We start from the raw sequence: 13,546 nt of genomic DNA, 5'->3' as shown, positions 1-13,546 counted from the left end.
TGATGCCTTCGAGGCAAAAATTGATGCGCACTGTCAAAAATTGATGCCTTCGAGACAAAAATCGTGAAACGCTGTCAAAATTTGGTGCCTTCGAGACAAAAATAAGTGAGTTATAGTAAAAATTTAGCGGCAACGACGGTAATGATAGCAAATATCAATTCCGAGCGAATCAAGTAGAAAGTAACGAAAAAGCCGCATCACAGTTGATTTTAAAGGACTTTTTTCTGTATTCCCTTAAACTGGTGCAGTTTAAGGCGCCAGTTTAAGGGAATTTGCTCGAATTCCCGATTATTTGTGCTCGAAAATGTCAATTGGGTTAAAACTTTAGGTTTTTTTCGATCATTAATTAATATTAAGTTGTGTTCGTAACGATACGTAGCGATAGATAACTCATGATAATGAATGGAAAATCATAAGTTTTTAGTAGAAATAAGCTCTGTTTGTGTACTTTTTATGTAATCGTCTATGTGTAATTGTTACGAAATAGTAATAATGGATTATAAAAAAAAACATGAAACTTTTTTGTTCATTTATCATTCAAAGTATTGTTTTTCCTCTTTTTATTTGGTCGGTTTAGGTGTTCCGTAGGCCTCTAGTGGGTTAAATTTGACTATTCGGGGTTTGAACGTATGTTTGGTATGTTATTAGATCGTACTAATTTACGACAGTCTCTCGACATTGGCCCTCTAGTATTGTTCTGTAGAATAGATAAATATTTCAAAATGCCACCAATTGTTTGATTGTATTAATTCTAAACAACAACTCTGTGATTTGTTGGTATCCATACGGGTCTAGAACCAGTAACGTTAATGTGTTTAAGTTGTGCGGGTTGAAGACGATCGACAATTGTTTGCATTCAGTTATGTAAATACATGCCTTTTTTTCTCTAAAATTGTAAACGATTAAAATAAAACGCCAAGTATCTTTTCATTCCTCCCTCGTTCGGGATGAACGAGAAGACAGGAGATACAGCAAAAGTCTCCCGTTACTGAAAATCTCATGAGAATGCTGAGAAAAGAGAGCAGCATTGTAAAGCGTTTTTGGTGCGTTCAATGTTCATTTTTTGGTAGTGAATGATTCAATGAAACTAACGTCTATTTAGTAACGTCTTCATATTTATAAGTTTTTATCGTTAGTACAAGCAAATTTCCTTTTCCCCTGCTGTCTGTTAACTTTTTTATTCAATATGCTTTTCATTCCGCATGATAAGCAGTTGGCGAAGTAGGCTATCATTCAAAAATCGTGAGAGAGATGTTCACTGTGAGAAAGAGAGCCCCTTCTGTAGCTGCTCTCTCGCTCGCCGGACCCGAAGATCCGTGCCAGCATCCCGTCCGCGGTAGGGATGAAGATGCTGCGGAGCCGCATGAACATGACCATATGTTTTGAATGAATTTTTGAAAGGGGAAGTTGTGTGGAATTCACTGTGGCGTTCATCTGTCGGCGAGGAATGCAAATTAGAATTAATTTTAAAGTATCTCTCGGCCATTTCGATAACACTAGGGAATAGTTGCAATCATTGTGTATTTAGTATTAGTTTGGTACGTTTATTTGAAGATATTTCGGCAGTTGTTCCTCTAAAACAAGTAAATTGAACTAAGTAAGACATAAATATCCCAACAGTTACAAGATAACCAAGCAAAACGGTCAAATGAGTCCCATTTCAAAACAAGAAGAAGCGAACAAACCCCAATCCAAAGTAGCACAAAAGCAAACGTTAAACGTTATCTCTCGCACAAGTTTTCCATTGCAGCCACCAGTTCCTGCTCCACCATACTACACTTCACCCTCTACAAACTGTAATTGAGATCTTCCATTCCCCTCCCGCTCCCACCAGCTTCCGGGCGTCCCATCCCAAAGGCAAGAAGTAGCACACACGCACACACGTTCCATCGTTACGAGAACATCATCCGTATCGAAAGACAACCCCTCCAATAAACCCCAAAAAAGTAAGCCTCCCATTTACCCCGATTTTAATCTTAAATCCATCTTCGAATCAAACCGATGAATCGATCCCCCCACCGTGCGGCGGCGGCTTGTCGTTAAACGACCTTTTCGCCGTGTTCCATATCCTTTCCTCTGGTAAAATCGACACCCCAAAACCAGCTCCAAAGCGAAAATACGGCAACAATCTTGTCTCCCGTTTCACGACGACAAGATTCTGACGCGTACACGCACCGCGTTGACATTCGGTGGAAGATGGAACCCAGATGGGTGGTGCGGATTTGAAAGCGCACACGCCACCGCCTACCGAAGGCGGGACCGAAAAACGCCCCAAAACACGCCACCCATGGCCACCCAGGAACGTGTCCCATCATCATCATCGCCCAGGCCTTGCTGAGATGCTTCATTAGCGCGTAAGCCACACGGCAAAGTGGAGAGGCGCCCCGAGGGGACCTAGCACTCTCCGGCTGTGGCCAAAAACCAAAGGCAGAAAACAGAAAACCTCGTAAAACGTGTGGCATCATGTTACGCGTTCTTGGTTGTGCTGCCTGAGGCATCTTGGCTGCTCGCCGTTCGCGTGCGGGCGTGCGTTTTGCCCCTTCATGACCCATAACAACGTGCTCGGTCGGATGTTCCCAGCGCGCACGCACGCACGAATGTTCCTTGGAACAGCCGAAAGCGCATTGGAATGGCGGATTCAGAGCAAGTGCGCGCCTCCATTTGAGGATTCGTTTCTCGGCCGTCCGACCCGACCAGACACGTAGGAAATTTTGCGTTTATCCTCGAGCATAAAACCTCCCCCCATTGCATCTGGCACGCGCGTAGACCCCCGACGAGTAAGTGGAAAGCCCAGGCCATCCAGGGAAAAATACGACCCAACCTTCTTCATCATCATCATCATCATCGTCGAAGGTAAGAGACTTCTGATCGGGGGGAGAAGACTTCGCAAAAGTACTTTCGTATTTATTTTCATTTATTGGTTTGTTTTTGCTTACTATCGCTCACTCAGAACACCTGAATGGACGACTATGGTGTGTAAGCGTCCGTCTTACATTCTGGTCGTCTAATCGTTCCATTTAGATGCATCCCACTCCAGCGGGAGACACGGGTCTGTGATGATTAATGATCAATTCGCATGTTTACGCGATACGCAACAGGCCTGCTCTGCTGTTGCTATGAGTCTATCCCGGCCATAGATCCTGGTGATGATTATGGTAACGACCTTTACGCTACTAGATTCTGTGGTGCCGTCTTTCCTCCCCGAGTGGCCTTAAACTTGAGCAAATGCAGCTCTGGTGGCTGCGATGAGTAACGAACGAATGAACTTGTGTGTGTGTTTTTTTTTATTCCTCTTCTTTTTTCCGCTGCATGTTGTAAAACTATGCACGTAATGTAAATGGCATTTCATTGGAAGTCGTTTTGAACTCTCCGATTGAACAGTAAGTACTACATGGTTTCGTGTTTGAATGCAAAACAGAAGCTTCCAAACAATGCTTTACGAACGCACCGAACAAGTAGCAGTATTGTGTTCTGGGATTTCCCTGTTGGGTTTGGTTGGTATTATCAGTTGGGATATTCCAATGTTCGGTAAACGATGCCTCGCATAATCTAACTGAGTTGTTTTTTTTACTTAGAAGTTGGAAGACAACTTCAGACTTCTTTTTAGAAGATTTTTTATTTGAGCGTAGTATTGAAGCCTTCAGCTACAATAGGTGTCTATTTGGGTGATCTAACAGACAAATACTGTAAGTAGCTGTTGGTTGAATATATTTCATTTTTAATTGCCAAATATGAGTCTTTGAATCCGTTCTGTTTTACTTAGATAAATCATTAATGCTTCATGCTTACACGCGCAACGCGTAATTTTAACGTTTTTATCGACTCCTGACCGTTGGAAATTTCTAAACAAATGTAAGAAAAGATAAAGAAACAGAAAAGGATATAATGGCAATGCAATACATAGAAACACAAACATATCTAACAAAACACACAACAAAAGGTAAACAAAATTGAAGAGATAAAAGTACAAGATTAGTAAAAGAGTTGAAAAAAATGCGAAAGGATGAACAGAAACAAATAAATTCAACCAATGAATCGAAAAAGGATAGACATTAAAAAAGAAAAAAAAAACAAAAAACGAAAATGCATGGATGGATGGATGATAACAGCAACGCGCAGTGAAACGAATAATGGTAAATAATTAAATTTAAAACTAGCATAAAAAGATAAAAAGATGATAGAAACTAATAATGGGGCCCTTCACGATTCTAGTTAGTTTTTTGTATGGAGTTTGACAGTTGGAGGCTGAAATTATGTAAACACTCCATACAAAACCATACACAAAACTAACTTGCAATTTTCAGTCTAGATTATTCTAACCTCAAAGCTAGAATTAGATTCGAATACCTGGTCTAAAAAATGGCAAAACAAGGTGATGTTTACATTTATCCCAAGGTACATTAAAGAGCTCAGGTGATGGAATTTAGAATCAAAGTGTATGTAGTCCAGGTGGTCTTATTGCATGTTTTTATAACCAAATTTAAACATAACTTTTTGACTGAACTGGTGAAATCTTTTGCTCAAACAAGCTTCTGGAGGCTTGACGAATACACAAAACACTATTAAAATCTTCATTCAGAAGCAGAAGCGATAAAAATCAGGCTTCTAAATTCATACACCTTGGGATAAGTCCACCTGTATATTATACCGACTTAGATAGCTGCTCGAAAACTGCTATACAATGCAAACAGCTGACAGGCTGAAATTTCAGCCTACCAACTTAAAACGGAAAGGGCCCCAACAGTAGTAGACAATGTATAAGCTTTAAGGATTCGATAATTTTCTTAAGCAATAGTTAAACTAGAAAATTAAATCCAACACATACAAGAAGTAACCAAACTGGGGAATATAAAATAAGAGCAATAAACTAAAATCACTTAGTTATTCGTTAAAATTGCACACGCAATTAAGCAACATACCATGTTAGCCAAAAGCATTTTACGGGAAAGCTACCATAGTGTTAACTCGAATGCTGCAAAACCCCCTGAATATGTTTATAATTCATTAATAATTTGAAATAGGGCAAAAGAAATTAGGTCCTCTTTTTATCGTTTCATCTCGCAAATAATAATTTGGAGAGCAAAACCGACCCTTCCACGTGCAATGCATTTTTGCTCTGTATTTTGCACATTGCACAGATCCCATGTGCCATTACAATTTGACTCACCCATTCGCCCGTGTTTGACGAGCAAAATTCGTTATGCTTCTCCAGCCAATTCTTCCAAAACGAAAAGCAAAGCAAAAAAAAGCTTTACAAAACCATAAATGCAAAAGCGCGAGCGAGCAGCACTAGGCGACGCGAGAGCAGATCAACCGTAAGGGGTCGTAAAATTTCACGACCCTGTGCTCACAGTACAGAGTATGTCCCGCTGGATGCATACACCGAAACACCTTGATTCAAGTGGCCCACGGGTCCCATCCACACGGTCTACACGAGCTACTCCAGCATCTGTAGCTGGCCGGTCCGACTGGAATCGACCTGGGCTGGTGCAGCCGAACGCGGTCGCGTGTTGTGATTCCCATTTCTTTACGATGAGTACGAGGGAAAAAATTCCAAAACCACCCACACCCAGTGTGTGTTATAAACCGATGGGTCAGAATTATTTACGAGAATAGCAACGAAAAAAAAAAACGACAAAAAGGCAAACAAATAACACTGAAAGAAAATTGGAGCTTTGGATGTCCGTTTGGGGCGTTTGAGGGGGCGCTGAATGTGACTCTTGTGGGCAAATTCGAAATGGGGTTGCATTCTACCGTACACTGGGAGCTCTCCTTTTCAGCTCTAACAAAAGCAAGTGCTAGGAATTACTTCACAGAAACTCGAAAGTCCTCACGATTGCTATAATTCTGTTCTTAGTACTTGAAGCGGATGCCAGTAACATATTAAAACTTGTCAAGAGTACCTTCCACGGAGCCTTCGGTTTAAGTCTCCCCAACACACTCCTGCATTGGACAGTCAGTCAGAGTCCGATCAGCTGTTCATCGTAAAATCTGAATGTTTCCTCCCGCTCTCCATTGCCTTGTGATAACAGTTTGTACCATCAACGATTGCGGGCGACCCGGATGCACTTTTCAACCCCTCACAGGGAGAACACGCCAATGCACACACACACACACACACACCTCACTGTCAGCTTGCCCTGTTCTACGTGCCCTTTTTTAATGTCCAGTATGCGCTTTTTTTCTCTTCCTGTTGTGTTCTATGTGTGCAGCGTTCTGTGAAAAGTCTAATACCGAAAAACGACCCAAGCGCGCGCGGATGTCATAAAGTTGCCATCGTGTCGTCGCATCCAACGTGGGTTTGGGTTTGGGCTGCTGCCTGGCTATATGACTATGCGCATCATCAGCATAACAAGCGGGAGTGACCTCCTGTGGGGGGTGGAACAGGCAAAGGAGCCCAGAAGAGGAGGCAACTTCGTGACGAGAATAAATTCTCCAATGACAACAACCGTAGCAGTGTGCCGTACCGGGTGGTGGAGAGGGGGTTTGGTGCGAAAATCCGGCGACAGATAACACACAAAAAAAGCAGTTTGCAGACTTCTCGTTGCATTTTGCACTATTGCAGTGCAGTTTTGCAGTGCATCGGTATAACGAACCGGGTGGGAAAAGTAACCAACAGAAAAAAAGGCTTTTGCTTGTGTGTGGTGCAAAAAAATGGGTTTTGGACATGTATTTGGCCATTCATGAACTTTTGAGCTCGTCCCTTCGAGCCCAGCTCGTTGTCCTCCGGTTCCTGTGAAGTTTATGGAGATCCTGTTTAGTCCTGGAAGTTGGAATAATAAAAAAACACACGCCCGATAGTAAAACTCCCAAGTCGCTTTTTGGGTGGTGTCTCGGGGAACTCTCTCGGAAGAGCAAAACCATAGCAACGCGCAAAAGGAGGCATGTTAAAATTGAAAAAAGGAGCAAGTTTATGACCTCGCTTGTTGACCGGTTAATCCGTATCGCCATAGCAACGAAACGTATGTGTGTCTGCGTGCTACCTGCACGTGATGCAGTTATGCGCAGCAGCATCGACTTCTTCCTTAAACGATTGGGCTGTTTTTTATGACAGGCCCTGCTTCCTTTTTGCCTCCACTTCCGCCTCCGGTTGGTCAGTTCTTTCGGCAGTAATCAACGAGCAGCAACAGCAATAAAACAGCGCGCATAAACCTTCTGCCTCGTTCTATGCTCGTAATTCTTGCGCTGGAGCATGATGAACATGCTAGGGTTCGTGGGTCGTTCGGTTAAGTCCGTGACGAATCTGCCGTTTTTGAGCATGCTTCGCTAACTGTTTGCATATGTACCGAATCGAAGATCGTTACACTCCAAACAAGGAGGGCGCACAGTCGGAAAGCGGATACTTTTTGAAGGCATTGAGCAGTGAGTTGAACTGTTCTGCATCTCCCAAACGAATTTCGGCGAACGGAGCAAACCGTCCGCGCTTTACGGCCTTTTAATTGCAGCCCAACTCATCGCTGCAGCATCATCATCATGTGCATCGAATCTGGTGGAAAGATGCGGAAAGATAAATAAAACAACGCGCCTCTCTTTAAGCGGGCGAAGTTCTATTCCTACCAAATCACTCACAATTTTGATTTCGGGGTGGGTGATTGGTGGTGGAAATTATGATCTCGACCCATTAGTAGCGGGCGGTTTTGTTTAGGTCCGTTTTGGGGAGCTCCCAAGAAAGGGTTCGATCGTGCGATCATCGGAAAATTGATCGTTATAAATAGCTTCCGTTTTTGCTCCAATTTCCCGTTTTACAATGCGTTCTGACCGTGTCCGTGTCCAGGCTGACTCATCGCAACGCGTTTCATTGTTTGATGAATGACACACACACGCACTCCTCACCACGAGGGCACGATCGGCGGTTAATTAAACGCTCTACGATAGATGGTCGATTTTCCCTTCGATTCCTTCGAGGCCCTCCTCTCGCGGGCGGGGTAAGTGATCAACGGCTGTGCAAAGAAAAAAGCGCGCGCTCTCGCGCGCTGTACAGTGTAAACAGTGAAAACAATATCCTTAAACATACAGAGTTACACAACAGTAAGAGGGCTGCTGATGTGTTGGTGTAAGGCCTGGTGCACATTGTGCAATGCCTCTCGAACAACGCACTCAACATGATGAGGAGGAGCCGATGGTCGAGTCGGGGGAATGATTCGCATTCCAAAGTCACGTGTGCGTGCGTCCGTGCGTTTGGGTGTTTGCATTTCAGAAGGGAAAAGGGTGGTGCAGTATGTCTTTTGGGGCAGACGAACAATCGCGCATTACCATATGGAAAACATCTTGTAAGAAGTGCAGGAGAGATGACCCGAAACACACAAAGAAGAATAAAAAACACAATCATACAATCAATTCCCAAAGAAAAAAAAGTCTCTTAATCATGCGCACAGTGAAAAGAGGGCAATGGTGCTGATTTTCTTCTCTCACCCACTCCCACACGAGTTCAAATCACGAGACACAGTCGTTGTGAAGTTGGAAGTATTATCACAAATCGGTCAAGATCAAAGCGACGGAAGACATTTTTGACCATTTTTTACATAATTAATATTTTCTAATTTATTTCACAAATTTCTGCTTACTAAAACATAGTAAAGTATTACAGCGGTTTTCAAGGGTTTTGGAACTTCATAAGACGGGAATTTTACTCTACAGCACGCTTTTTGAACGAATCCAATAGGAATTTACGAGGAGCCTGTCCAAAAAGGCTGCTAGATTCCAATTCCCATTCTAAAATGTTCACTTCTAATATGAAAGTTTGAAAGACGTGTCCCACAACTATGAGAACCCCTATGAGAAAACAGGATGAGGACCCCAAATGAGAAAACAGGATCAAAAATCTGGTGAGATTGAGCCGATAATCGATTCTAGTTCTTTCTACATATTTTGAATTCAAGTGAATCGTGTTTCTCGAATCGAATCAATTGGGGAAGATTCGTGAATTGATTTACAACTCATGAATCAACTGAAATGCGTGAATGGTATACATTAAATTCGGGAATCAAATAGAGTCTAATCCACTCAATTGAATCACGATCCGCGAAGCAAGCGTCAACCATTTGGACGGTATGACCCATTTCGAATTCATTTGTAAAGGAATTCTTAATGTAGGATCCCAGTTACCACAAGGATAATGGAAAACGAAAATGCAATGGTAACACATAGCAACCATACGGTATAAAAGCAGCTAAATAGCTCATCACTCACTCACTCTTAAGTTGACTTCCAAATACATATCTTAAAACTAGAACCTGTGTGCAATAGTCCGAGTAGTTCGGACATATGACTTAGGATCATAGACTTTGGGGCTACCTGTTGCTTTTGTACCGTAAAAATTCAATTAAATACATTCAGATTAAAATTAAATGCATGATTTATATTTGATAATTTCGGACAATCCAGTAGCTCAAAAGCATAACCTAATTTCAAAAAAATGATATCACATTCCAGACAAATATCACATGCAGTGAATGGAAAACTTTAATTCCGTACTCCGAATTCCCGAAACTACATCATACCGTTCGTTCTCTTCACAACAGTGCAACAAATAGTCGTGCGCACCATCCAACACGAAGCGATCACCATGGCAAGCGAACCAACTTTCAGCTCGGGACTGGAATGCAGCTAGTTACGATTCCACTAAACAAAAACCACACCAAGTACAGCAACCCGAGTTCGTTGCCATGGTCGAACATGGTTTCCCCAAAAATCCATCCCTCGCTCCACCGAACATTTGGAGCAAAAACTGTCCCGAGAGAGAAGGGGGTAAGTTGGGAAGTAAGTAATAATAATAACACATTTTTTGAAAATTATTACGCCAAACCAATAAGCGCAAGCGGGCGGGTTGGTCGGCAGGGGGCAAGAGCTACTGGAATGACTCTTCCCAGCGCGCGCGCGCTTTATTATGCAACTTTGGTGCAACTGGTCTCTCCGCACTGTGGGGCGGAGAGCGCTTAGCGCATTTATTGTACACTTCCGTCTGCAGCCAGGGCCCGTGGCCGCCTGCCAAGAAGAAGAAGAAGAAGACGGCACAGCGGGAACAGGCGGCAGCCGAAAATGGGAAGAAAAACGCTTGAAAATGAGCTAATAATGTGTGTGTGTGTGTGAGTGTTTTCACGCTTGTTCCACCCCGACGCGCGACCCATGCACTTCATTTGAAGCGTGGTGCATCAACAGCAATCTCGCCTTACAAATTGAAACTCGTGCACACACACACAAAATGGGAAAAGCGGTACTCCCTCTCTCTCTTGCCTTCTTTTTTCAATGAGTTATTTCGATGTAATTAAAAGTTTGAATTATTTGACAGGTTTATGAATCGTTCGTCGGGTTTGGTTGGGTTGACGCGAGCTCTCTCTGTGAGCTGGCCGGGGAACACTTTGGCCACTAATCATTCCAGCAGCGGGACCATGCCAGCGAACGAATTGGGCCACGGGGAGGCATGTTCACGCACTTCAAATGAGCCACTGTTTCTTGTTGTTTATTCCCTTTTTTTCGATAATTGAAATCATGCTGTGTTCAACGGTTTTTTTGGTGGCAACCAATGGGAAAAGGGCCAAAGCGAGAAAAAGAAGGTTCAACCGCAATGCATTTACACAAACACTTGTTGAATGCAATACAAGCGATTTGAGACGTTTTTGAGTTGGACCTTTTCAGAGTCTGCTGTTTGCTCTCGTCTGAGAGCGAAGGTGCTAAAACGCGTTCTACACATCGCGCGTTGCTACCTTTCAAGCATCAGCGCTTTGAGTAAGAATTTTGAACGCACTTACACAGAATGCCCACCCCGCGCTACACTACTTCACACGTGTGTGAGAAACATTGAGAGTTATTTGCTTACTGCTCCACCATCGTAATATATCTCAATTTCGTTCGCAGCCACAAATGATTAATAGCTTTCCCGTTCATGCCTTCCTTCGTGCATACATGGCTGCATTTATTATTGATGCTGCTTTAAATATTCTTCGTACAATCGCAACAGCTCCGGACTGGTGCGGGGACGCACAACCCCGAGCGCATGCTCAAAGTGTTCCCACTCGATCGTTTCCACGTCGAACGACGATTCCAGCCCCTTCAGTGCCGCCTCCTGACAGATCGCCTCAATTTCCGACCCCGAACACCCCGCCGTGCGTCGTACCAGCTCCGCCAAGTCCACGGTCGACGCGGTTGGGATCGTTTTCAGCTTGATGTGGAAGATTTCCTCCCTGGCGGCCGCATCCGGCAGCCGAACGTACACAATCCGATCGAGACGCCCCGGGCGCATTAGGGCACGATCGATCAGGTCGGGGCGGTTCGTAGCGGCCACGATCCGCACATCCTTCAGCCCACTCACGCCGTCCATCTCCGTCAGCAGCTGGGCCAGCACGCGCTCCTTTACCGAGCTGCCCGATTCGGCCGACCGTTCACCACCGATCGCATCGATTTCGTCGAAAAATATGATCGAAGGGGCGACTTGTCGCGCCCGGCGAAACAGATCGCGCACCGCTCGCTCCGACTCCCCGACCCACATGGAAAACAGTTCCGAGCCCTTGATGGAGAGGAAGTTGAGGCGGCTTTCGGTGGCGATCGCTTTCGCGATCATCGTTTTCGAGCAGCCGGGTGGGCCGAACATTAGCAGACCGCGCGGTGGCTTGATGCCGAGCCGCTCGAACAGCTCGGGATGGTGGATGGGCCAGTCGATGATTTGGCGGAGCTTTAGCTTCAGCTCGTCCTGGCCACCGATGTCGGTCCAGCGCACGTTGGGGCATTCGATCATGATTTCGCGCATTGCGCTTGGCTTTACGTGCTGCAGGGCGGCCATAAGCGCGGGTCCATCGATCGGTTTGCCCGTGGGAGCAGAGGATGCCGCTTTCGAGACAAGATTTTCCAGATCCGCTCCAACGTACCCGTGCGTGATGCGTGCCACCGCACGAATGTCTTCCTCCGGTACCGTTTGTCCATGGCGGGAAAGTACGCGCTCGAGAATGGCTGCCCGTGCGATCGCATCCGGCACGGGAAGCTCGAACTCGTAATCCATCCGTCCGCCCCGGCGCAACAGTGGATTCACATTGTCCACACTGTCCGTCGTACCGATCACAACGGTACGGTTCCCGCGCACGTTCGCATGCAAACTGTCCAGCAGGGTGAGAAAGTGCTGCGAAATGCGCTTCACGATGTCCGTGGCCGTACTTTTCGGACAAAGATTGTGCAGCTCCTCCACGACCACCATCGCCGGCTTAGGATGTACGTCGAACACTTCGGCGAATTGGCGGGACACGTTCGCTTCCGACTCGCCGTAGAACTTGCTGAACACTTCGGAACAGTTTAGCCGTACCACGTGACAGTGGTAGTGTGTGGCAAGTGCATTGACGAGCATGGTTTTTCCCACGCCCGACACGCCGGAGAGGAGAATGCCGCGGCTAACAGGGCCAACGGTCGTTTGTTTGCTGTCCATGCCGAATGCCATTTCGAGCAGCTCCTTCAGCTCGGCTATCGTTGTGTCCAGCCCACCGATGTTGGTGAGACTGTACATGCGCTGCTGGTGGCTATGCTGGGCTGCTTTCGAATCGTCCAGCAGTGTTAGTTTGGTTGTCCTTAGGATCACGTACAACCGATCTTTCAAGCTCATTTTGTTCAGCTGATCCGTTAGATCGTTTCCCTCGGTCGTTACAGCGTGATCAACCAGGAATCGAAACCGTTTGTTGCAAACGGTCAGCGAGAGTGGATTGTTGCTTATGATGGCGCATCCTTGCAGCTGATACTTTAAGCTGGTGAGCAGAAACTTTCCATTTTTAGCGAAAAGGTTCGCTTGTGTAGGATCTTCCAGGCGTAGGAAAATCTCTTCCGCATCCTCTAGCCGGCCGTCGAGCGTGGTTACAGTTGCGTTCAGCTCTTTCGCCGACACGTCGTTGAATTCATCTAAACAGTAAATAATTACATCGTTAAGCATCTTTTTCAGTGTTTTTTATTCTTTTAATAACTTACCCAACGCTTCAAAAAACACCTTTGCCCCATGTCGATCTTCCACTGGCCACAGCGTACGCGCGACTGTCCCGACCTTCTTGCCATCCTTCGCTTTGGTCAACTTTATCGCAACAAAATCGCCCAACATGAGACCCAACCGTCTCACCACACTGATTGGTACCAGCACCAGACCGTAGCGCTGACTGTCCGTGCACAGCTTTACCTCCTCGAATATGCTTAGCCCACCAACTTCTATCTTCCGGCAACGGTACACACCACCAGCATCAACATAGCCGCCCAAACTGTTCACATTGCCGCAGTCTTCCGCTTGATGTTTAGCCAGCTCACTTGTTGGCAGGTACGTTTGGCACTTTTCACAGTTCCACCAGAATGGTTTTTCCTTTTTGCTTGCCGATTTGGGTGGCATTTTCACCACGTTTGTTGCGTTTTTTTGTGCAGCACGAAGGAAATGCCGGCAAGCAAACCCAAAGCGTGCGTGCGAAAACGTAAACAAACAGGTTGTTGTTGACATTTCGATTGACATTTGGCAAACGGTTCAAATTGACAGTTGGTGGAAGGGAATTGTTGTTTCGCTTGTTTTCGCTGTTTTTTCGCATAGCCTTTCTCA

At 45.2% G+C, this 13,546-nt stretch overlaps 1 protein-coding gene across 1 annotated transcript; it reads right to left on the bottom strand.

The window, feature by feature from the left end:
- Positions 1-10,872: 10,872 nt before the first annotated feature.
- On the bottom strand, positions 10,873-13,444 carry LOC120956814 (ATPase family protein 2 homolog). Its single transcript, XM_040378561.2, has 2 exons — positions 12,940-13,444; positions 10,873-12,873 (listed from the first exon to the last, which is right to left on the bottom strand). Exons 1-2 carry the CDS (start codon positions 13,343-13,345, stop codon positions 10,916-10,918), a joined length of 2,364 nt encoding a protein of 787 aa, XP_040234495.2. The 5' UTR covers positions 13,346-13,444; the 3' UTR covers positions 10,873-10,915.
- Between the last annotated feature and the right edge of the window lie 102 nt (positions 13,445-13,546).

This window comes from Anopheles coluzzii, chromosome 3 (assembly GCF_943734685.1).
Source record: "Anopheles coluzzii chromosome 3, AcolN3, whole genome shotgun sequence".
Lineage (NCBI taxonomy): Eukaryota > Metazoa > Arthropoda > Insecta > Diptera > Culicidae > Anopheles > Anopheles coluzzii.
This window is presented reverse-complemented; position numbering and strand designations above follow the sequence as displayed.